The sequence below is a fragment of the Chenopodium album genome, chromosome 19 (assembly GCF_948465745.1).
Source record: "Chenopodium album chromosome 19, dcCheAlbu1.1, whole genome shotgun sequence".
In the NCBI taxonomy this organism is placed as follows: domain Eukaryota; kingdom Viridiplantae; phylum Streptophyta; class Magnoliopsida; order Caryophyllales; family Amaranthaceae; genus Chenopodium; species Chenopodium album.
In genome coordinates this window covers 7626851-7652409 of record NC_137852.1, presented here as the reverse complement: position 1 = coordinate 7652409, position 25559 = coordinate 7626851, and the positions used below count along the sequence as shown (strand labels likewise).

The window sequence follows — 25559 nt, the reverse complement described above, 5'->3', positions numbered from 1 at the left end:
GATCTATAGAGTGATAAAAGAAATTAAAGATAATGATAATTGAGGTTTTTGAGAAACTAAGCAAGTTGTGTTTAATTAAAAGATCGTATTAATTATGTAATTAGAAGGTTGATATTAGGAGTATTTATAGAGGTTTAATGTTACTATTTCAATAAATATGCATCTTAGAAGGAAGATCTTATGATGGTGGGAAATGAGGGGAATAATCATACTAAGGAATCATGTTATGTTGACATCTTTGACGAGTGGGAAATTCTCTTCGCCGCTTTGCACTAGAACTAGAAGCCAAGGTTGTATTATTGATTATTATTTTTTGTTGTTTTTGTTTTCAATATTATTATTTTAAAATGTTTAAAGCTGAGCTGAGTCGAATATAATAAGCTTGATGACACACTTTTTAAATTTTATCACTTACATGGTTACATTTGAATTCAAATTTTAATTTTAGAGCTTGAAATTTCAACTATAACTTAGTAAAACTAACTTGGCGAGATCGAAAATTGTATACAAGTGTCGATTTTATGATACAAAGAGCTAAAAGAACGAATTTTCCTCCTAAATAGTAGTCATTTTACATTGAACGTTATTGTAGTCATTTTACATTGAGCATCATTTAATTTTGTATGAGTTGAAATCAAATGATAGCTAGGATTAATAATAAGAATAGGGGGCAAAGCAGTATTAGGTTTTGTTGTAATCTAGTGTTTATGGCATGTGAATAGAAGTAAGAGGTTAGAGGGTTGATGAATCTTGTAACTATTGAGTAAACAAAGAATAACATGGGGCTTTTTGTCAAAAACTACCTAATAAAACCCATATTTTGCGAGAAAGTACCTAATAAAAAAAATGTTGCAATAAACTACCTAATAAAGGTAAAGTGATGTAAAAAAAACTACCTAAGAAAAGGTAAAATGTTGTAAAATACTACCTATATCGAATTTTCACCGTTGATCGACCTCAAAACACTCCCAAAACCACCGCTTTCATTCCCAAAACTAACACGACTTGCTTGAAATCATCTCCACCACATCTAAAGCACCTTTCAACCTCAAAACCACGCCCTCTAACCCTAAAAACCACCATCCCGAAGCACTAACCTACCCTCACCAACTCAAAACATCCTCCAACCACCCCGAAAAAAACCTTACCACCTTGAAAACCAACCTTAACGGTGGTTTTGGGGGTGTTCTAAGGTGGATCAATATCCTAAAATTAAGTCAACGGTGGAATTTCGGTCAAAGGTAGTATATTACAACATTTTATCTTTTATTAGGTAGTTTTTTATTTTTTTATTAGGTAGTTTCTCACAAAATTTAGGCTTTATTAGGTTGTTTCTCACAAAATGTCCTAACATATATCAGCATAGTTCTACACATGCACTTGCTATCGCCCTATATTATTTAAATTAATGAGTAATGTTATAGACTAAAAATGTAAAATAATTGATGGATAAATAGATTATATTGTCAAATTAAGAAGATATTTTTTACACGATTATATGTTTTGATGGATTGTATCGATCATATAACTATTGTCACATTACTTTAATTATTATACTCAGCAATCAAAGTTTAAATATGTCAATATGTACCTGTCTTGTTACAAAGACACGCCATTTAATAAAATAGGGGCACCTAAACCAGTAAAAATCAAGCTATACTACTACTTTATTAACTAGCTATTGAAATAGTTTGAAGCTAAAGAGGTGAACCCATATGTGCTATTGTGCTCTAAATTAATGAGGAATGAAAGAAAATAACAAAACAAGAATCTATATCAGACATCGTACCTACAAATAATGTTCAAGAATTAAACTTTTAAATAAATAACATCAAAAAATCAAATACGAAGTATAATCTTTTATAAGTGAATATAGAGAATGTCAAGAAGTCAACTGTTAAATTGTCACACGCATTCTATATAGTTGTATGTGGCTATGTGCAAAACATGTTACTTATAATCAACTAACTCTTAAATCACTAAGGTTATACTTCCTCCGTTTCTTTTTAGTTGACACGATTCTTTAGTCACGTTTGCCAATGCACTTATTCAATCATTAATATTATTAATTATCGATAAGCAAAAATTATGAAAAGTTGATACTTTGAAAGTATATAACATGACAAATCTAACAAGATTCCACATGACTATATTCTTCATTACGTATAAAGCACAAAATACGGTCAAAGGAAGGTGGATGAATAGTGCTAAAGTCAAAACGTGTCAATTAAAAAGAAACGGAGGTAGTATATCATGTATGTGGAAACAATTGGGAACCATGTGTAAAAATTTAAGAGTAGTTGGGCAAATTCTTGCAATTAGAGACGTTGATTAGGGCGGTGGTCATGTACTTTTAGCTTGGGAGCCGTTCATAGTGGTATTTGAGCAAGAGAATATGAAAAATAACATAAAAACCATATTGTATATATAAAAACATTGGGCCATCACAACATTGAGAAATATTGTGAAATTTGTGATGGTGGCTCCCCAAATAATTACACCCTTTAATTATATTATGTACTATTCAATTAAATTATTGATTGGCCCCCTTTAATTTCTTTAATTTTATTTCCCTCATAGTTTATTTGTAGTTTATACCCCTTTGGGAAAGTGGGTTCCCCCTAAAATTTCCTATATTTGCTATAACTATAAGCTATAGTAGTATTACTAACTACTAATTAAATACACTTTGATTAAAAATGTTTTAACTTGGGCCGCATGTTTGCCACCTAGTTCAACTTTCATGTGAAGATGTCAAAATGTTTTTCATCAAACCTACTATTATTTTGACTCATGTCAATTTTCTCATCATTCTTGAAATCAGAATATTATTGGAATGAGAATCCAATCCAATGGGCTGGGGAGCCAAGTATTTGTCAATGGTTTCCTAATAATTCTTGCTTCATAATTCATTATTTTACTACATAATTACATATGTTACACTTTATATATTTCATATATAGGGTGCCTTAAGAGGACATAAGGGATGGAGGGATGGTTAGTCCCTCTGTCTCCCCCCCCCCCCCCCCCTCCCAAAAAAAAAAAAAAAAAAAAAGTGGTTGGAGCTTCGATCCTCATCCCCCCCCCCCCCTTCATGTGATAGGGTGAGAGGATCCCTATATCTTACTGATTAAAAATAAATAAATAAATAAATAAAAGGTGTCTTGCAAATTCTCACCTCCTAATTAGATGGCTAGCTTAGGTTCCTAAAATAATTTTTCAAACACAGGTAAAATTACTATTTATAGCCCTAAGCCTCTAATGGTAAATAACAATCTAGTTTCAAAATTTACCTAATGTTAAAGAGGTAACAAAGCCTCACTATCTAGAAGGTTTTGATTAAGAAAGAAATTGCTTTCCGGATAGTCAAATGACTTAGAATTTGAGGTTGACAACTGTCGAAATTAGATGATATTGTAAGTGAAAGAAAGCTTAGGGATAATCAAATAAACAATGCCAGGAGATTTTCACAGTTAATAACAGCTCATTTATAAAGAAGCAAGCTAAAGGGGAGTCTTTAATTTTGCAGAGTAAAAAACAATAAAAAGGAGATTGATCAATTTATGTAAGGAGGTCGATCCTTTCTCGCCTTTTAAAAAGTATGAGAAAACAATTATGAATACTTGAATAGTGTGAAGATAATTAAATGTATATCCTTAAAATGTTTGTTTCCTTATATGCCTCTATGCATATGATGTTAATTATTTCTAAGTTTTCCTTGTGTACCTATATATACTCTTACTAATGTTGATGACTTAACAAAAAAAAAAAAAAAAAACTCTTAAGAATAGTGTGCTGACTTAATGACATTTATACCTACAAATATCCCTATAAATATTTGCTTGTTTAAATATTCTCCCTTATTATGTTGCCAAAAACTAAAAAAAACTTCCTAGAAATGACAAGCTATCGCGCTTATTAGGGCCTGCTCACATATACTGAATTGAGCTGAACTGAACTGATGAACTGAACTGAATTGATTGGAGCTGAAATGAGCTGAACTAAACTAAACTAAACTAAGCTGAACTGAATATTTTATAAGAAAAAGAAATTAGGAGCTGAACAGAACTGAAATTAAGTAAATGGGAACAGACCCTTAGTCACCCTAGTATTTAAAAATTGCCTTTATATTTTTTTTTTAAAAAAAAAAAATTGAATTAAGTCTTTCCTTATATATGTGTGGCTAATATCCCTATATATTTTAGTAAAACTAATAACAACCTTAAATAATTTATTGAGATGAATCAAACAACACCCTGCATGATTGAGACTTCTTATTTTATTTTTTTTCAATTTGTAAATCATTTATAGAAAGAACTTTTAAAGACCGAGAGCGGAGAGAATATAACAATCTTCGTGCTAAATTCGTCATACTTCTGAGCAATTTTTTTTTTTTTTTTTAGCTAGTATTTAGATTTGGGTCAAGATTTTCTTTTTTCCAAAATTTTTATTTCAAGGTAAAAATTAGATTTCGGTCAAGTAATTTGGGAAAAAATTATTTTTTAAAGATTAATATTTAAATTTTTTAAAATATATATATACAAAATTAAGTTTAACGCTAACTGTTTTCAAAAAAAAAAAAAAAAAAAAAAAAAAAAAAAAAAAGTTTAACGCTAACTAATGCACAAATAATGCGGCATAAATTATTGATGTATAACTTTCAAATATAATTTTTCAAAATCGGTGACACAATGAATCATTGACATTGCGCAAACATGAGCTGTAAACCCATTTGATTTCTCTGTAAACTACCTATTTGATGCATTTGGAAATTTTCATGATTAAAAGCTAGAGATAAAGGAGAAAGATCAACTAATGAAGTTAATTACTCTATAATTTATTTAATTATATGTCGTACGGTCATTCATTGTGACTTGTTGAAGGCAAGCACCCATTTTAGTGATGGCGTTGTTGGCTTTTTATAACACCTCCTAAGAAAACCCACATTGGAATTACCAAATGGAGCACTTTAATGATTTCTTGTAGGAAACTTTATTAATTGAATATTAATTTTTTTAGGGTTTTAAATAGGTAAAACTAGCATTAGTTTCACTCAATTCATAGTTTCATACTCTTTTCTCAAAAAAAAAAAAAAAAAAATTCATAGTTTCATACTCCAATAATTTGGATTTTAATTAATGAGAATATTATATTATTGGTAACATTAAGGGTTTGTTCTCTTCCGCTCAATTCAGTCAATCATAACAGACCCTAAGTATTTTTACTTTTAATTAATCGATTATTATTTTTATTCATATTTCGTGTCAATTATCTGGTGTTTAGTCATATTTATTAACTATTACTAAAACAAAACTTGCTGACATCATAAAAGAACACATGTCACTTTTTTATTAAAATTTTCCCGCCTAAACTATTTTTGACATCATCCTTTTTTCTCTTTTTTTTTTTAAATTTTTTTATCTCATATATTCCTTTTTTTTTAGGACTATTTCAAACTAAATAAATACAATACTTCTTTCAACATTAATTAATGAGATTATGATTACACTTTTTTTTAATATAAAATTTGGACAATTGTTTAAACAAATAATAGCTACTTAATCCGGACAATGCACGGGGACTAAACTAGAACACCAACTAATAAACAAATATTTTGTGTACCAATTTGACCCATGTTCAACTCAAAAATCAAAATGTCCATCTATTGTGATGAATGATATTGTGTTGATCTCACAAATTAAAGAGTTTGTTCAACATAGGCAATATACAAGAAGATTCAAGTTCTTGTGATCCTGAGCTCATCAATCTTTTATATATATATTGAACTGAATTCCATAATGTAGGATTTGTTATCGATCTTCACAAAAAAAAAAAAAAAAAAAAAAAAAAAGGTGCTCAAGTGTGATTGTGTATTACTCGTATATTTGTTCATTAAAAATACTTATTTTTATTTTTTTACGTACTTAATTAAACTAATTTACTAATGAATACGAAGTATATATTATTTAAATTACGTGAAGAGACCAAAACATGGCCTAACGACACTTGATCTTGTTTTCACATACTTTAGAGTTTGAAAAAAAAATAAAATTATATAGCTAGTGAAATCTTATTAAATTCATCTCAGATCATATTTTTGATACATTTATAATTTTGCAAATATTATAGAAATGCAATAAAAAAAAAATATTTAGTTACAAGTTATGAATAGTTTTAAACTAAAGTTAATTATGGTATGATTTGGTCTAGAGATTTTATCATAATCTTGTCCAATATGATTTTGATTCCAATAACAATGCAAGAAGTTGTGAAATTTTAGAACAAAATCAAATTATGATCGAACTTATTGAAAGAAGTGACTTTAATTTGCAAGCAAATTTTAATGTGAAATCTAAAACTTCTTCGTGAAAGCATCACCTCTGTACTCTTTAGCCACAAATTACAATATTTTTGACACATTATAAACCCATGAAACCTTGCCTTGACTGTATGCATAAACTTGTTCGAAGTTATGTCATTATTTAGATTTGAGAATAATACCATGGCTAAGTACTAAATCAACATGGGAGAAACTTATAATTGTTTTAGATAATCAATACGTACAACAAATGTGTAGATCTTTAAAGCCTTCAAACATACATTTATCACTTTGTAGCTTTTTGAAAAATTGAACCCCAACATCTGTTAAATAGACCTTTATTGTTAATCTAAAAGGATTGCTCTATATAATCCTTAAGCATGTGTTAATGTAAATGTTTTTATGCAAATGAGAGACTAATTAAATCCCAGCTCGTCTTGTGTGCGGCCGGTCACACCGTGTGGCCACTTAAAGTAACCTTTATAACATTGATTAAGTAACCCCTGTAATACCAACCGAGTAACCCCTGTAACGCTAATCGAGTAACTCTATAACAATGAAGAAGTAATCCCTTTAACACTAACCAAGTAACCTCCATTACACTAGCGAAGTAAATCCTATAGTAGTTGGCCACACGGTGTGGCCAGTTACGTATAAGACTTTGTGATTCTATTTTGCTCTTCGTAATAGTGATATATATTCCTTCAAAAAAAAAAAAAAAAAAAATAGTGATATATATTTTGTCGCATATAATAATAAGTTTATATTTTCACGACTCCTAAGTAAAGTCTTCAACCTCTCTCTATATTTTTATTGCATTATTTGCCCTCACAACTTACGCACAAAAAATTGGTCACCGGTGGGTATGCTCTAACAATAATGCAATGGGGCATGATATGGGGCATACAAACCGTTATCAATTATCATTGTACACGAATAACACGATCATTTCTATGATTGTAACAAAGAAAATCTCAGCTCATCATGCACTATTTTTTTCTTCCCTTCCTATCTTGCTTATTTGAGCATCCACTTCATACCAGTGGAATTTTCATTTATGAGCTTCTTTGTCATAAAACCCAAATATTAATGGCTCAAATTATATGGCTCGAATGATATGTCATTATCATTACCAATGAAACGATACTTGTTACGAGTACTTTTATTGACCAATAATAGAAGTCAGAAATATACTTCCTCTGTTTTAAATATATATGTTTTGCAATTTGAAAAATAAATTAATTAATTAATTAAGATAGGAAAAATGTCACAGGGACACCGCCAAAAACCATAAATATCAATTGCCTACAAATCAAATTATTGTAAATTATAAAATTAGAAAACATCATTAAAGGTATATTGAGAATTTTTGCATAATAAAGTTAACAAGAGATGGAGAAAACGTATATATATAAATACGAAGTGCTCAATCAACAATATTTTAAAAAAAAAATTCATTGTTGAGAGCGAAATCAATCTATAATGAGTGATACGTAGTAATAAGTTTTGTTTAGCAATGAAAAATAGAAGAGGAAGATGACAAACATATAAAAGTATCAAACAATTCTTCTTAGAACCTATTCTATACACCAATTAGCTAGTTTTATGATTTTATGTTGACTTTATACGTGGTCTGAGTCTCTTCTGATGTTGACTTATATATAGACCCACTAAGACGCACTTAATTTATTATAAAGCAATTTGCATTTGAAAAAGAACTAGACATACATGACTAAAAGAAATACTAAAATACGGAGTGCTCAATCAACAATATTTTAATAAAAAAATTCTTTGTTGAGAGCGAAATCAATCTATAATGAGCGATAATAAGTTTTGTTTAGCAATGAAAAATAGAAGAGGAAGATGACAAACATATAAAAGTATCAAACAATTCTTCTTAGAACCTATTCTATACACCAATTAGCTAGTTTTATGATTTCATGTTGACTTTGTAGGTGGTCTGATCTCTTTCGATGTTGACTTATATACAGACTCTTTAAGACGCACTTAATTTATTATAAAGCAATTTGCATTTGAAAAAGAACTAGACATACATGACTAAAAGAAACACTAAAATAATGATGAAAATTTAAATATATATATCACACCTAACTAAAGTGCATGCATTAAAAAGTCACGTATAAATTGGGGGACTACTAGTTGCAAAATATACTGAGCTAAAACAAAGACACTTTGGTTATTGCTTATGTCCCTTCATGCCCTTGTTGATTCCCACAAATGACAATCGTTGGTTGATAAAATTACCTTAAAGTGGCAGACAAAATCAAAGTTTTCCAACAAAATTGCAACATTATATTGGTAATGCTACATTACATAATAATACATATAAAAAACCTTATGATATAATTTGGTAATATCAATATTCTATAGTTTTTATAAAAATCTAATTAGTGGAGGGGGCCAATAACCATGTACAATTTACTCAATTAATATTATAGGGTGGTGTTAATGCGCACTAACGTGTCAAAATAGGAACTGGAATCAAAATTAGTTGTGTCAATTTTATTCCTTAAACTTAACTAGCTATTGGACCCGTTCTACGCACGGGTTATGCTTAAATTATAAATTTATTTGAAACTTTACAAATTATCTTGTCACCAAAAAAAAAAAAAAACCCTTTACAAATTATTTGAATGAATTTATTTTATCGTCTTTTGACATATTATAATATTTTATGAATTAGTGGTAATAAACTAATAGTTGTAGAAAAAATGGCTTAAAATCGTAAAATCATATCTCTATCGCATGATATATTAATCAACAATTTGTATAAAAAACTACTTTGTAAATACCAAACACTTAATATAATTTTACAATTTTTACATCAAATGTGAAGGCATGATATTCTTCTTTAGTCTTTACCAATATATGTCTCTTATATTGCGCTTAATATCTTCAAAATTAAAGCCCCATGACACGCAAAAAATGTCATCCTATGGAATTTCCATAGTATTCTTGCCACCTCAATATTTTCCTTTTCAATCATCATCCTCATTGTTGTAGAAATTTCACATAGAATTTTGAGAGACGTTTCTCTAATTTTTTAGTTTTTGAAACTTAATGAGTGTGAAAAAATCTTTATTGAAAATTTGTATTTATATAAGAAGAGGGGGAAGATAAGGGGTCAAATTAAAGAAATGAATTATGAATGTGAATAAATTGAATTGATAAATGGAATAATGAGAAGAGGAGAAGGTTTAGGAAATTTAATTTGTTATTGAATTAAAATAAAGATTACAAAATATAAAAGTTATTGAGAAATAAAGGGGGAGATGAAGAGAGAATTTCTTTGAAAACATAAGGAGGGAGAATGAATAAAGAAAGGTGAGAAAGAATGATGACATGTGTCAATTTTGGTTTGTGTTTTTAAATACTAAGTATAGATTAATTCGTGATTAACTAGGTCAAACAAGCATATTTGAATTTTCAGATTTAAACTCTCTTTAACGATGTGTTTGAAATTTATTCAAGGTGTAATTAGATTGGTAATTGAGTAAAATCACTTTAAGAATACAATTACATAAGCCTGGATTTGATTACTACTCCGTATTGTAATTTTTAATTAATTAGCAGCTTATTTAATTTGATTTAATTAGCATATTGCAACATATGCATAAAATATTTTTCTTTACTAATACTCGTAATATATAGCCATGTAGTAAAAACTATTAGTAAATGTTCTTCAAAGAAAAAGAAAAAAAAACCACTAGTAAATGTTAGTTAAGATATTGATCTTATTAATCATAATTGATTTTTACTTTATAAAGCTTGTTACTCGTATATAAACTTAAAACTAATACGGATTATCATAATTGATTTTTACTTTATAAAGCTTATTACTCGTATATAAACTTAAAACTAATACGGATTATCAAAATTGATTTTTTTTTTTAAATTTTTTTATTTTATAAACTAGTTTGTTTAAATGTTTAGTTTAAGCTGGAAGAATAGTACCTTCAAAAAAATAAGTTGAAGAACAAAAGGCCACGGTCAATAATCTTCATCAAAAGAACGACACATGTGTTCTAAGTTTTAACAAGTGATAAGCAAGTTTTAAATCTTGTAGTAATCAATAAATTATTTTCATAATTATAAGACCCTTATCTTTTAAATATGCTTTTTTTTTTCTTTTTTCTATTTGAAAGTAAGTTTTTCTAAAAGTTGTTGCAATATTGATTAGTGTGAAAACTAACCTAAGACTAATGCATGATTTTATGGGTCAATCAACTATACATGACAAGTAATTCACTAATTTGGGTTTGCCTTAGAGTGGTTGGGTGTAAAATTTATTCCATGAAAATAATTTTTCCAATTTTTTATGTTTATATTATAAAAGGTTAAAATAATTTCCAAGCATCAATAACATAATATTCATAGGGGTTGGGTGAAAAAGTTACTCATTCTGTAAAGACAGTGAGCCATATTTCCCTCTCTAGTCTCTACGCTTCCTCTTGTGTATCCTCTCCCTTTCACTTTCGTATTCCTTTTCTTTACAACGTTTCTCGGAAGGAACCAAATAATAAAATCTGCTCTGTATTTAGTAGATGTTGTCTAGTCAACTTTTATAAACAGTGCTTAGGGCTTGAAACTTTACGCCAAGAGTTCATTTTATATGTATCTCCTAAAAAAATTTAATAAATTGAAATGATTTTTTATTGAAAATATTTTCTATCAAACCAAACGAAACCTCAATTCAATGTCGTATTCATGTTAAAAAATGTTAAAAAATTTAGGCTTAGTCCTCCCTTACCAATGGTTATTATGCTGGGCCAACACCTTTTCAAGCCCAACTTAATTTTTGGACTTAGTTCTTGTATATTTTAGTGCAATAAGGCCCTAGCTAAGAGTGGAGCTGGAAGCAGTTTAAGACTTGAGTAACTACTATATCAATGCTTAGGATATAAAACTAGTTAGTGACCCGGGCGATGCCCCGGACCATCATAAATTATAAGTTTGATTAAATTAATTTAGAAGAGTTAATGTTAAACAATATTAATAACTAAATAAAAATGTAATAAGAGATCCATGTGAAAAGTTTTTCAATTAAATTAAACACAATTATATAGAATTAAAATTAGACAAATGAAGAGTTTTTGTTAAAGAGACTAAACATTAATACAATTCAATATGGTGAGAGATGAGGGATGACACATAGAATGACATGTGGTGCACATGTGGCATATGGGTGACACATGTTGTTAGCATGTTGTTCCCATGAGTTTTAATAATATTATAGATGGTTGCAATGTTTTGGAAGATTGTAAGAAACATAAATTTTTGGTTAAAACAGACTTTTATTAATTTATTTTACAACGGATAACAGTTATCTAAAATTATTTAAACTTACCTTTACATAGTATAAAAGTTTGAATTATTTTATTATAAATTTTACCCTTAAAAGACACATATAATTATGTTTGAAGGTATATAATTTGATCTTACAACATGAATTACACCCCTTAGCTTAAGTATTGCATAGGAGTATAGATTTCAAATTTTGATATTAGCTTTTTTTTTTTTTTTACCTATTAAACTATCTACTTGTACACTAAAACTCATAATCAAGTAAGGTTTGATTCATTTGATAACATTTCTACATTAGATCTTAGAGATTTTAGGTATGAATCTTATTTAAAAATACACAAACCCTTATCAAATTTTATACTTTTCTTTTGCTATGGTTAGAAATCTATAAGAAATTCAAACTATGAAAGAAATATTGACTTATTATATTCCGTATATTAGCTATGTTGAATTTTGGGATAACGTATTGGAATGGAAGCATCACATACAAGTTTTCAAATCTAGTAAGATAAAAATTGGATAATTTTCTTCTTTTAATAGGGAAAGAAATTTTAATACGATTTTAGACAAATAACAATAATAACAACTCATCGTCTTGTGTACGACTAGTCACACCGTATGACCGCTTATAAGAGAATAAAGTAACCCTTATAACACTGAACGAGTAACTCTTAATGAAGTAACCCTTGTAACACTGATCAAAGAAGCTCTATAACACTGACGAAATAACCCCTATAACATTACGAAGTAAATGTTGTAACTCTGATCAAATTAACCTCTATAACACTAACGAAATAACCATGGTGGTTTCTCTAAAAAAAAAAATAACCATGGTGGTTAGTCACATAGTGTGGTCAGCCACATAGAAATTGTGATTGTGTGATAATAATACTGATCACGATAATATCGAATTTTTTTTTTGCTTTTTAAAGATGGAGATATTCTCGATTTTTTTTTTTTTTTTTTAATTTTATTTTATTTTATTTATTATTTATTATTTATTTTTTTTGGCAAGGGTGAAAGGAAGGCAGGAGCATACAAGCATTTCATATTTACAAAATAGAATCAACCGCAAAATCAATTTCCGGAGTAGCTTTTTATTCTCAACCTCCAATTAAACGGCTACTTCCACTCAGGTTCGTCCTCATATTTTTTTACATTCTTCATTTTCAATTACATTAGGTTTTCGATTTTTTAATTTGTTTTTTCCATAATTGTCGACAAATTATGCTTGTGATTTATTTCGCTATTTCAATGGGTAATCTAAAATCTTATCTTGAAAAATCGAAAGATTGATTTGAGTTAAATATTGGATTTTTATTTTAGAATAGAGTTGCAAATTTGACAATTTTAATTGAAAATTATTGGCAATTGAAGAATATGCAAGCTTTTCCTTTTCCCAATTTTTGATTTTTGTTTACTTTGTGAATTCAATTGATACTTAAATTTCTCGAGAATGTTACCGTTGATCATGCTTGGTTTAGTGTATGTTGATGTCTTAGAAATATGCTTATGCAATTAAGTTTTTTATTTATATATATATTTTTTTTTTCAGAATGTGAAAATAATTAAATTCTCATGTTGTTGTATATTATAATTAAGGTCATAAAATGGGTGGAATAAGTGAACTTTAGTTTGGGTGTTGCGGATTATAAGGTTATAATACATGGGTTGGACATCTCTTGCCTATTGGTTTTGTGTTGGGAAAATTTTAGAGTGGATAAAGTAAGTGCTTGCTATTTTCTAGATTAGTAGGCATTAGGTCATAATCAGTGTTTAAAAAGACTCAAGATGTTTTAAGGCAACCGCCAATCGGGTTCCTAGAGGCTAAAGCTTGTGAGATGTTAGGATATATCCCATGTGTGTGGAGAAAAAAAATTCCCACATCCGAAGATAGGTAGGAAAGTAGTGGCATGTATGGTTTATGGGTTACTCCTCGTTTTGGCATATGGACGGAACCATGTTGGGTATTGGTGGCCTCTCCTCATCAAATCGTATCAGAGCTAGGCTACAAGAACAAATACAATTGTGGGAACTAATGGTTGATTAATGTGACGCTTTAAGTTAGAGTTCATGTGGAGTGGTGCTATCGACTTTGTGACTTGAGAGTAAAGGTGTCTAACTAAGGTGGAGTTGTGCCGAGCTTGGAATAATCATGTGAATTGTGAAGGGGAGGTTGTTGCCTATTTGTGTGAAAAAAATATTGCCCTGCTTTAGAAGATTGGTAGGAAAGTGACTAACATACAAAGTTTGTGGGCTGCTCTTCTTATTGATTTATGGATTTAGGATAGAACCCCACTTGACTTGCGTATTCATGGGTCTTGCGTAGACGTGAGGTGTGGGCTACTCTTCCAATTGATATATGGTTTTAGAATGGAACCCCACACCCAATTGACTTGTGTATTCCTGGGTCTTGCGTAGCCATGAGGTGCAATTCTTTAAATTTAAAGATTATTTACATAAAAACAGGCTACAAACATTAAAGCAGTTAGTGTTCCATTTTGTGTTAGTGTTCCTTTTTGTGCACCTTAGGCTTATAAATTCAGTGTATTACTTATCTATACACTGGTTTACTCAATGTTATAAAGCTTAATTGACTATGAAAACATCGCAGTGCTAACTAATGGAGGGTGTTATAACACTGATGCGGCCAGTGCCTGTATCAGCCAAGCCTGGAGTTGCATTACCCCGAATCTCTGTCAGAAGATCTTCATATGTATCAACGAATTTTGGTAAACATACTGGTTGTTTGATTCGAGCTCAACAGGTACCCTTTTGCATATCTTGGAAATGGACCTAATTATATTGTGACCTTCATGGTTGATTTTAAAATGCTTTTCATAAGTTTGAGCTTAGACTCTTACAGTGTCTCACATGTATACCATGCCAAAGTTGTAATGCATTTGTTTATGTAGCTTGACTCCAGGGAAGCATCTGCTACAGTTCCACCACCTGTGAGTGATTCCCAAGAGAATGCCCTTAAATTGAAAGAATGGGAGGTGGGGAGGTTACAAGAGGAAGTAGCTGCTACCCAAGGAATAACAATCAGAAGACGGCCGCCAACAGGCCCCCCTATGCACTATGTAGGCCCTTTTGAGTTTCGGATACAAAGTGAAGGCAATACGCCACGAAATATCTTGGAGGAAATTATATGGCACAAGGACGTGGAACTCGCACAGGTAAACTAGGATAGTCCTAAAATATCGACCCCCCCCCCCCCCCCCCCCTTTTTTTTTTCTTTTCTGCTATTGTCTTACCTTTACTCTTTACTAGCTTTTTTTTTTTTTTCCCTTTTCAATTCTCCATAGTGGAAAGAGAAAAAGCCCCTTGTTTCTTTGAAGAAGGCCCTTGGTGCCGCTCCTCCACCTAGGGATTTCATTGGTGCTCTGAGAGCAGCTCAACAGAGAACGGGGTTGCCTGGTTTAATCGCAGAAGTTAAAAAAGCTTCACCAAGTAGAGGTGTTCTGAGAGAAGACTTTGATCCGGTATTCAATTTTCCTTGTTGCCCTAATATAGAATTGAATCCTAAATTTGTTTCTAGTCATCCACTTTTGCTGTTGTAATGTCTTTTTGTGAGGATTATTATTTTATATGATGTTTGTTGTCTTCACATTTTGTATAATTGTTTTTTTCTTCTGCCTTTGTGCTGGGTGATCTCTGATTCAGCAAGAGCAGCTAGTGAGGATTGATGTGCAATAGTTTAGAAGGTTGGGTTTTGTTTTTCTTGTTTATTTGTTTTGGCAATAGCAAGTAGATTGCAAAAGTCAATCGGGATTACCTGCATAGGGCCATTTAAATCCTTGGGTAGTTAAGGTTTATGCCTAGGGTCCTGTTAAATAGTATATAGAAGACTTAATCTGAAAATAAAGGAGGCCATACTGCCATACACCACAATAACAAGCATGTATATAATGCAATATTATCATTATTATAGTGAAACCTTATAGAATGTGCCATAAAGACAACTGATTATTGGTACAAAAACAAAAAGGTTACTAGTGTGTCTCTGATACATGTCAAAGTGTTGAATATTTTTAGAGAAAGGTTACCTTTAATATATGTACCTGTTATTTATATAGAGGTCTTATATCAGTGTTTTTATTAGTTTAGGCACATACTTTGGTTAATAAATAGTTCCAACTTGGCAACTTCTAACGTTGAGTTTAGTGCTCTATCGCATCTCAATCCTCTACACCCCCTCTTATATCTGATGCGTCCTTTACTCCTTTAAGATAACAACCTTTAGCTCTAAATGCAATGGACTGGTGTTAGGGAAGAGGGGCGTTTAAGGAAGTAGAGCTATGATAAAGCTGTAAGTAGCTTGAAGGAGAAGTTAGTTAGTCAGAGAAATTCTCTATTGATCGAGATAATTACAAAAAGATAAGCATTTTGAATATTGTTGAATGTATTGGGTTAGCTTTAGAAGGCTTGATTGGGAGAAAATTCACCTCTCAATAATTGAACTATCATACAAAAGTGATGTAATTCAGTTTATTATTCAAAAATCATCATCATCTTCCTTTCTGCCATTTATGATGCTCAAGCTATGATAATTTATAGCACGGCCTAAATAACTTTCCAAGTAGCTGTGAGTGACAAAATAGCTCATATATACAAAAATATGGATAATGTTGGTTTCAAAGCTTTACTTTCTTGTATACAGGTTGAAATAGCAAAAGCTTATGAGAAAGGTGGAGCTGCATGTCTGAGTGTTCTGACAGATGAGAAGTTTTTTCAGGTAATGTCGCCACTCAATTATTTTTCCATTATTTACCTTGTTATGCACCGAAATGATGCCAATACTTTTGTTTCATGAATTCATGAACATAGGGAAGCTATGAGAATCTGGCGGCTATACGCAATGCTGGAATCAAGGTCTGAGCTTTTAGGATTGTCTTTCTTTCTTGATACGAAGTTCTTTTCTTTTATCTAATAAGTCAGCAATTAATTGGTGTAATGGAATTTCTTTAATGCAGTGTCCTTTGTTATGCAAAGAATTCATAGTGGAAGCTTGGCAATTATTTTATGCTAGGACTAAAGGAGCAGATGCAGTTCTCTTGATTGCTGGTGTTCTGACTGATCTAGACATTAAGTACATGATCAAGATATGCAAGATACTGGGACTAGCAGCACTACTTGAGGTAAATTTACGTTCTTTTTATACTTCATATTTATTTATGTATTATTATTTATTTTTTATTATTTTTTTTTTTATCTGGTTGATTAATTGCTCATTACACTATGTGTGAAATGATAGTTTGAGCTATCCTATAGTTGGCTGAATATTAAAATACTGATCATCAGATCATGATTATTTTTGCAAACCATAAAAAGTTATGCAACTTGGTTCATACCTGTGGTACCTCTATAGATTCTTTAATTTACTTAATTGTCCAAGAATTAATCAATCAGATCGAAGTACTGTTGTCATCAGGATTAGTACTTTTTTATGTCATTGGCACTAATTTTAATCTGGAGCATGGAGAATTTTTATACTTAGCTAATTTTTTTTTGTTATTGAGCTACTATAGAACCCTAGGTGACAAGTCACGCCAGCAGCTCAAGTAGGTCGATGCAGATTAATTTATGCTTTGTAGGAGTTAAATCTGAAGGAAAAGGGAATAACTTGTTTTTATGATTTTATTGTAATAGCATGTTCTTAATTGCTAATATTTGGAACATTTGGTATTACTTGGGATTAAATATATTTTTTGTATCAGGTGCATAATGAAAGGGAAATGGATCGTGTGCTTGGAATAGATGGAATCAAATTGGTGGGAATCAACAATAGGAATCTTGGTAAGATTTTTTTAGACCTCTCAGAATACTGACCTATATGGCTGCATGAACAGTTCTTTTTTGTTCAATTAATTCTTTGTTTGGATTAAACACGAGTTGTTAAGAGGTTAACATTGCTTTGCTCATCTATAGAGACGTTCACTGTTGATATTAGTAATACAAGGAATCTTCTCGATGCAAGACGTACACAAATTATTCGTGAAAAGGGCATTATTGTGAGTTTCTTTTCTATCTATTCTCTGGACTTAAATTCCCTTTCCTTTGGGGTGTGAACATTAAAGTTTTCATTTGTTAAAAGGGCAATCATTCAGTAAAATTAAAGCCTATTTCTTCCATCATTCTAAGCATTTTCTTGATTATCAGGTGGTTGGTGAGTCTGGACTTTTCACTCCTGCTGATATTGCTTATGTACAAGAAGCTGGAGTTGAAGCGGTGAGTTTCACAAATTTGTCACATCATTAACTTTGGAGTTCTATTTACATGAGCATCATTCTGTTAGCTGTTCTTGTTTTGCATGAACGCAAGTTCTTATCCATGGATGAGTTATGTTACTCATACTCGGGTACCCATGCATGTCCGCCACGGGTACATATCCAACTGTCCAAGAGCCCGACTCTGTTATTTTGTGAAAATTTTACATAATTTTGAACTAAAATGAAGTGTCTAAATGTCCTATTCATCATTATTTTGTAAGTGGCTCCAGGTGACCATAATTCTTGGACCAATTAGCAGATTCTAGTAAAATTTGGAGCACAAAATGAAAATCCTTGGCTACTAAGTAGAAACTCGTCACTACACCTCACATATTTAGAACTACTTGGATATGTGACGCATGATTGTGTATTATATACTTGAAATTGATGGAATTAGTTGATGTGCAGGTCTTGGTTGGCGAATCCCTTGTAAAACAACCAGATCCTGCAAAGGGGATTGCTAATCTCTTTGGTAAAGATATATCTGTATGAAACACCACTTATGGAGCACCAATTTGGACATCAAGCAAAGTTGTAGGTTCTGTAAATTCATAGTAATACAAATTTTTTGTCACCAAGCTGGTGCTGTCGGTTGTCGTGAATCGGTGCCAAGCACACCTGTTGTATGTAACTTAGACATCACAAACATCACAATATGTATGTATGCAGTTCTATATCAATCTCACAATGTTTAACTAAAAGGAACAGGCTGATGCATTGCCAAACTGTCTTCAGTCTGCATCATATCTTTCTGTCATGACTTTTCTTCTCAGTATGTGTCAAAGCATACGAAACCAGATTGGACCTGAAGGTATAAGCAGAGCAATATAAGAAGCTGTACTAGGTAATAGGTACGTCCGAGCATGATCAAAGTGCTACCAAATCTGTATTTTAGAGTAAAGTGTCTTTTGCAATAGTCAAGTGTTTGGGTTTAAAATGGGACATTCTAACTCTTGGGCAGATGGCGCTGATCCAAATACTTTGCCATAATCAGTCTGGAGATATGCGTTGTGAGGCTAGAGTTTGAAAAAGCAAGCCCATCAATTAGGGTGTTGAATCTGATTAAAGTTTAGGGCTCGCATTGTATTGGAATTCTTTACATTTTTCATCATGTAACTTTTAGTGCCCGCATGGTACAAGTAAAGCGAGTAATCCGAGTATGTATAATTAGTTGTAGACACCCGAGCGTAATTATACACTCACGCACTGTCCCCCTTCCACATGATACCTTCGGGTGTCGGATGGACACCCTCGAAGATATAGGGATAAAAGCTTAGTTAAGTAATGACACCCTGGGAAATTAGGGATTAAAGTTGTTAAGCAAAGAACTACTCGTATTTGAGAGTCCGATTTTTTTGGTTAAAACCTACACATTATGTACTTTATTAACTCATTATAATCTTTGTGTGCAACTTTGTAAGGGTTGTCTCCTGTGTATTAAAGTCCATTGTTTACAAATTTTCTTTGAAAAAAAAGTTCACACGGTGTCTAAATTGGTAACATGCTTATGATAATAGATTATATATATATATATATATATATATATATATATATATGTATATATGTATGTATGTATAAACACATAACTGAAATTATAATTACTTTACCAACCAATTTATTACATAATCAAATCCAAATTTATTACCATTATGAAAATATTGCGCAGGTGCTACTCCGTATCAATAGCAAACTTATAGTCCCCTACTTTGAACCAATTGATTGTTGGTGCAGTGGTGATAGGGACTGCATTTGGTAGGGAGAACCTGTGTTCGATCTACCGCAAAAAAAATTGGGAAGGGATTGGAATCTAACCACCCAAAACTGATCCCCGAATCCAAATTAGCCCAACGAGAGAACCGGGTGAAAAAAAAAAAAAAGAAAAAAAATAGTCCCCTACTTTGAAAAATCATCCCTTATGTAACACAAAAAACATATTTGTACAACCAACAACTCTCCTTATCAAACAGCTCTTTGCTCGACTGACTAAGACAAAAAAAATCATAGGTACAACCGAATTCAAGCCTTATGTTGGAGGGACATATCGAGTCATTGTCATATGGTTCAATTGGGCTGTCTTTGGTCTTATGAATGAAGGTTAGGAACCACATTTTGTATATCTGATGATAGTAAATACTTTGATGAATTATAGAGTTTATATAGTGTGGCCTAGGATGAAGTAATGAGGGTCATTTACTCTGCATAATGTTGGAAAAAACATTATTGAGAAGATAGTACGAAATTATTGTGATTATGAGAGTACGACGTTCTATTCGACAAACCTAGCTATGGCTATTAGCTATCGTTTTTCTACTGCTAATGGTTCTTTGTGAGGTGTCAAAATAGTTGTTTGACGTACATAGGCATTCAACTCCATTAACTATCGGTGTTTTTGATAGATTACAGAAAATATTTCTGAATTTTAATCATTAGTTTAAACTTTTGGTTGAATTAGGGTCTGTTCATATTTACTTAATTTCAGTTCAGTTCAGCTCCAATCAGTTCAGTTCAGTTCAGTTCAGTTCCAATCAGTTCAGTTCAGTTCAGTTCAGTTCAGTTCAGCTCCAATCAGTTCAGTTCAGTTCAGTTCCAATCAGTTCAGTTCAGTTCAGTTCAGCTCTTAATTTCCCTCTCACATAAAATATTCATTTCAGCTTAATTCAGTTCAGTTCAGTTCAGTTCAGTTCCAATCAGTTCAGTTCAGTTCAGTTCAGTTCCAATCAGTTCAGTTCAGTTCAGTTCAGTTCAGCTTCAATCAGTTCAGTTCAGTTCAGTTCAGCTCAATTCAGTAAATATGAACAGGCCCTTAGTCTTCTAACACAGTATAGTAGTCAGCGTAATACAAAAGGTTACGGGTTCAAATCTCATTCACTCTCCACTTTTAAGTCGTGGAATATGTTGCATCCACACTTCAATTACAAGCCCAATAATAATTAAAAAAAATATGGGTTTAGTTGGTTTTCTAACAGTTTTTAAATGAAATGTTTTTAAAAAATAATAAATAAAAAAAATGTCAAATTAAGGGAAAGAGTGAATAAAATGATTATTATTCATCGATAAGTAGAGTATTTATACAAACACTAATTTTTATATGTGGCTGGCCACATGGTGTGGCCAGTCCGTTTCATATAACGGACTCCGTTATATCAAACGGGTCCGTTATTTTAAATTAAAAAAAAAAAAACGTATCTTTCTTTTTTTTCATTTTATTACATCAAAAGGTTCTTCTTTCCCAAAGTTTTCTCATTTTCTCTGTTCCATTTTCTCTCTCCTCAAATTATTCTTCTTCCATTTTCTCTCTCCTCAAATTCTTTCTCCTCTAAATTGTTCTTTTCATTGATAATGACTAAAATCAAGATAATCTTCTCTAAGGGAAAGAAAGGATCGACATATACGCTGAACTCTCCTACTTCTAATATAAATCAAACCCTAATTTTAGTAATTTTTCGACTTTCCTGTCATCTATGCTCTGCAATTTGAACAAGCGTCATGAGATTGTTTTTGGTGGTGTGAAAGAATTCGTGAGTAGAAATCAAGCAATTTATGAAGAATTACTAGAGAATGAAAAGAAAAAAAAAAGGCAGATGAAATGGAGGCTGCTAAGAAGATGCTGGAGGAGCTTGCTAATGTAGAAGATACAACAATAGTTACTTTTTTCATTATGTAGGGATTACTTTTTAAAATTACAGTGTACTTATTTTAGGGGTTACTCGTTGATTTTATAGGGAGGGGTTACTTGTTGATTTTACAAGGGTTATTTGTAAAGTTTTAGGGGGTTACTTGTTACTCATAGTTTATTAGGAGTTACTTGTTAGTTTTACAGAATTTGTTGTTAAGTTAGAGGGGTTACTTGTTAATTTTTGTTAAGTTTCAGGTGTTAGTTACTTGTTAGTTTTATAGAGGTTACTTGTTATTTTTAGGGGTTACTTGTTAATTTTTGTTAGGGTTACTTGTTTATTTTAGTGGTTACTAGTTAGTTTAACAGGGGTTATTTGTTAATTTTTGTTAGGGTTACTTGTTTATTTTCGGGGTTACTTGTTAACTTTTTGGTAGGGTTACTTGTTTATTTTAGGGGTTACTTGTTAATTATACAGGGATTACTTGTTAATTTTATAGGGGTTACTTGTTAATTTTTGTTAGGGTTACTTGTTTATTTTAGGGGTTACTTGTTAGTTTAACAGGGGTTACTTGTTAATTTTATAGGGGTTACTTGTTAATTTTTGTTAGGATTACTTGTTTATTTTTGTTAGGGTTACTTGTTAACTATTGTTAGGGTTACTTGTTTATTTTAGGGGTTAATTGTTAATTTTTGTTAGGGTTACTTGTTTATTTTAGGGGTTACTTGTTAATTTTTGTTAGGGTTACTTGTTTACTTTAGGGGTTACTTGTTAGTTTTATAGGAGTTATTTGTTAATTTTTGTTAGGGTTACTTGTTAGTTTAACAGGGGTTACTTGTTAATTTTACAGGGGTTAGTTATTAGTTTTACAGGGGTTACATGTTAATTTTACAGGAGTTACTTGTTAATTTCTTCAATTTCATTGTATCTATTTTCATCTTCCAGATCCAATACCTGATTACTGGTTTGGATTTCGAGATTCATCAAAGAATCTTCAATTTGTTCGATCTTTAATGATTCTTGTGAATCAGGTAATTTTTCGAATTCTTCTGCCATTGTTATTCTTGAATTTCTGGAAGAAAAATTATGTGAGGTTTTGCTCAATTTTCGCATTCGTTCCTCGTAAATGAGTTGTTATGGGTTTTAAGGTTTAGAAATTTGCGCGTGTTTTGTTGAGCCATTTTGTTCAGCGCTTGTTTCCCAATCCCGTTATATGCGCGTCGTTCTCCGTTATTTTGCTGACTTGGAAGCAGGCCACACGGTGTGGCCTGCTGCACCAAAAAGGCGCCGTCATACAAAACCTATGAACATAAGATAGGAAACAATATTCGTTTTTTTGAATAAACCAATATTCCTAAAAAATATACTTAAATAATATCTTAGCAAATAATAAACCTAAATATATTGTTTTCCTAATAAGATCAATACGAAAAATATATCACACATATATTTTTCAATATCTCATATCTCTAACAAAAAGGAAAAAGTATCACTACCTTACTACGGTCTACGAACGCTGCCTCAAATGGCTTAGAATGTTAAATTTAGAAACAATGTGAAATGGGCCTGGGCAACCCGAACAAGGAGGAGGAGAGTTAGGTCCACAAACAAGGCTTTGGAGCTTCCATACTAAAACCAATTGGCAATGAGGTACTCCTCTACCTTATAAAGTGAAACCATCACTCCTCTTTCTTCAATATGGGATACTCATAAGTGGGCTACAATGAGATTCAACATAAAAGCCATAGGCTTAGAGCATCCTTCCGATTTCAGGAATCCTGAGATCGATTTCCATCACCAACGTTTATTTCACTTTAATACCAAAATTTATTCTTACCCTCAATCATGGGACTTGGCAAGTTTTTTTTTTTTTTTTTTTTTTTTTTTTTTTTTTTTTTTTTTTTTTTTACTGTCTCCATCATTTAAAAAGAATGGATAGAAAAAAAGGGTGTGGCCGTGTGGTGTGCGTGTGTGACAGAAACAAAAGAAAAGAGCAGGGTGAATCCGTATACATTTGTCCTTCACACCTGACCATAAATAATGTCATACGTAGTATCACTAGTATGGTATGATAAATGTTTTTGTATTGTACCTTTACAAATCTGATCACCACTTACTTACCATCAAACTGTCACAAAACTTGCCATTTTTTTGGTAAAAATATAAAAATTTTAAAAAAAATTTGAGCAAAATGAAACAAAGCTATAACTGACAAATAAACTTTCACTCCGTATAATATATGATTCTGAAAATCTTGATAAACATGTAGGAATTTGGTGAAATTCAAAAACTGAATTCTCTGGAAATTGTACAAATTGGTAGGAAGTTTCATGGGGAGAGATAGATACGAGTACAAGTATATCATAATGTACCACATGTATTTCCATTTTTGTAAGGTGCTAGAAATTCCAGGTAGAAGTACTCAGTACTATTTCAGAAATTTTTCTTACCTAAACAATATGCTATTTCGGGTAATGTTTTGAGGTAATAGACCAATAGTCACATGTGCAAGTTCAGATGTTCGAGAAAAAGTTGTTACACTTTCTTAACTACTGTATTACTCCGTAATTTATTGTGGAGTAAAGGATTTAGATATGTTTTTTTTAATTACAGGTTTACATATGTAGTACTTGAAAGGTTACTAGAAAATCCAACAGTAGTGTAATTCATTATATAATATTTGTAAATTCTTGTTAATCAACATGACAACTGTTTCGAAACATAGGCTGATATTTTTTACCTTGAAAAGATATTTTCAGTAACTTAAATTTTTATTAGTAAAATTAATTTTTGAACAAATAAGAATAAGTTTTTAGCAAGTAAAAATCAGTTTTAGGTGGTTGTAAACTTGTAACCAAAACACATGACAAAGGAGATAAATAAAAATAAATCTTATCTTAATAAGACCTTATTCTGTGATTCTCTTCACCTTAAAAAAAAAATATTCTAATATATATTCAAATAATTTCAGTTTAATATTTATAATTTCAGTTTATTAAAAATCAGAAATCATGAATATGAAATGAGCTAGCCCTGGTTAATCTCTGAGAGAAAGAGAAACCTGAATTGTTTATCTCAGGATAAAGTTGTCATTTCGCGTTTAAAAGTAAGGGTGATAATGTGCAAGCAGATAGACGGAAATATGCAGTTAAATTGCCGTCAAGTTCGCAGTCACATACCCAAGCCCAATTTTCTTCTTCTTTAATTTTTTGACTGGTTCTTCTTCAATTGACGCTATTTTTTTTTTTTTTTTTTTTTTTTTTGTTCTTCTATCAAGCGAAAATTTATATGTTACTTCTTGAATTCAGCTAAAACTTTGTGTTTCTTCTCTAATTTAATTGGTTTAGCTGCGAATCTCGTGCGTGTAGTGTAGCCTTGTTGTCGGCGGCTCGTCTTCCTTATTATTCCATTAAGGGCCCCACTCCAATTCTCCACTCGATGTCCCCTATCTTTTCTTCACCTCTTTCACCTTTCCAACGGCTTCGCCGCCAAATCCAATGAAAAACCCTAGGAAAATTAGAAAGAATGGAGGAAGAAGAATTGGCCTTGAACCCTCAGCTACCTTGGGTTAAGCTGAGTTCAGCTAGACGGATCGTCCAATAACGGTGTGATTTTAGGGCCCAGTTAAAATAATTTTTAATACACAAAATAAATTATAATAAGTTCCAAAAATAAGTTCAAATTTACAAAATCATTGTGATTACATATGTTTTTCAAAACTATAAGTTATATATATGTAGACAATAATGTACTTGGGTTTTTATGTTTCATTGTAATTATTTTCTTTGGCTGTTATTGATAATTCTCAAATAAAGGTGATTTTTCATCTTTACAATAGTGTCTAGTGTATTGACTATTCATCATAATAAGATCATATACAGTAATTCTATCCAAAATTTATTTTTCGATCCCATCTAGCTATCTCACCAATTATTGATCTCACCCAGGCCATTTATTTTCCTTAGTTCGTACTACACAATGCATGGTTTCAAATTTCAAAGATTGTTTTTGTTTTTATTCTCTTATTGT

The 25559-nt window shown here is 31.3% G+C and overlaps 1 protein-coding gene across 1 annotated transcript; it reads left to right on the top strand.

The window, feature by feature from the left end:
* The first annotated feature begins 12628 nt into the window (after positions 1-12628).
* On the top strand, positions 12629-18617 carry LOC145594520 (indole-3-glycerol phosphate synthase, chloroplastic-like). The gene is made up of 11 exons (XM_081650829.1): positions 12629-12780; positions 14259-14411; positions 14560-14823; positions 14953-15129; positions 16308-16382; positions 16475-16519; positions 16621-16785; positions 17365-17443; positions 17576-17658; positions 17807-17875; positions 18325-18617. Exons 2-11 carry the CDS (start codon positions 14268-14270, stop codon positions 18406-18408), a joined length of 1185 nt encoding a protein of 394 aa, XP_081506955.1. The 5' UTR covers positions 12629-12780; positions 14259-14267; the 3' UTR covers positions 18409-18617.
* Positions 18618-25559: the final 6942 nt, after the last annotated feature.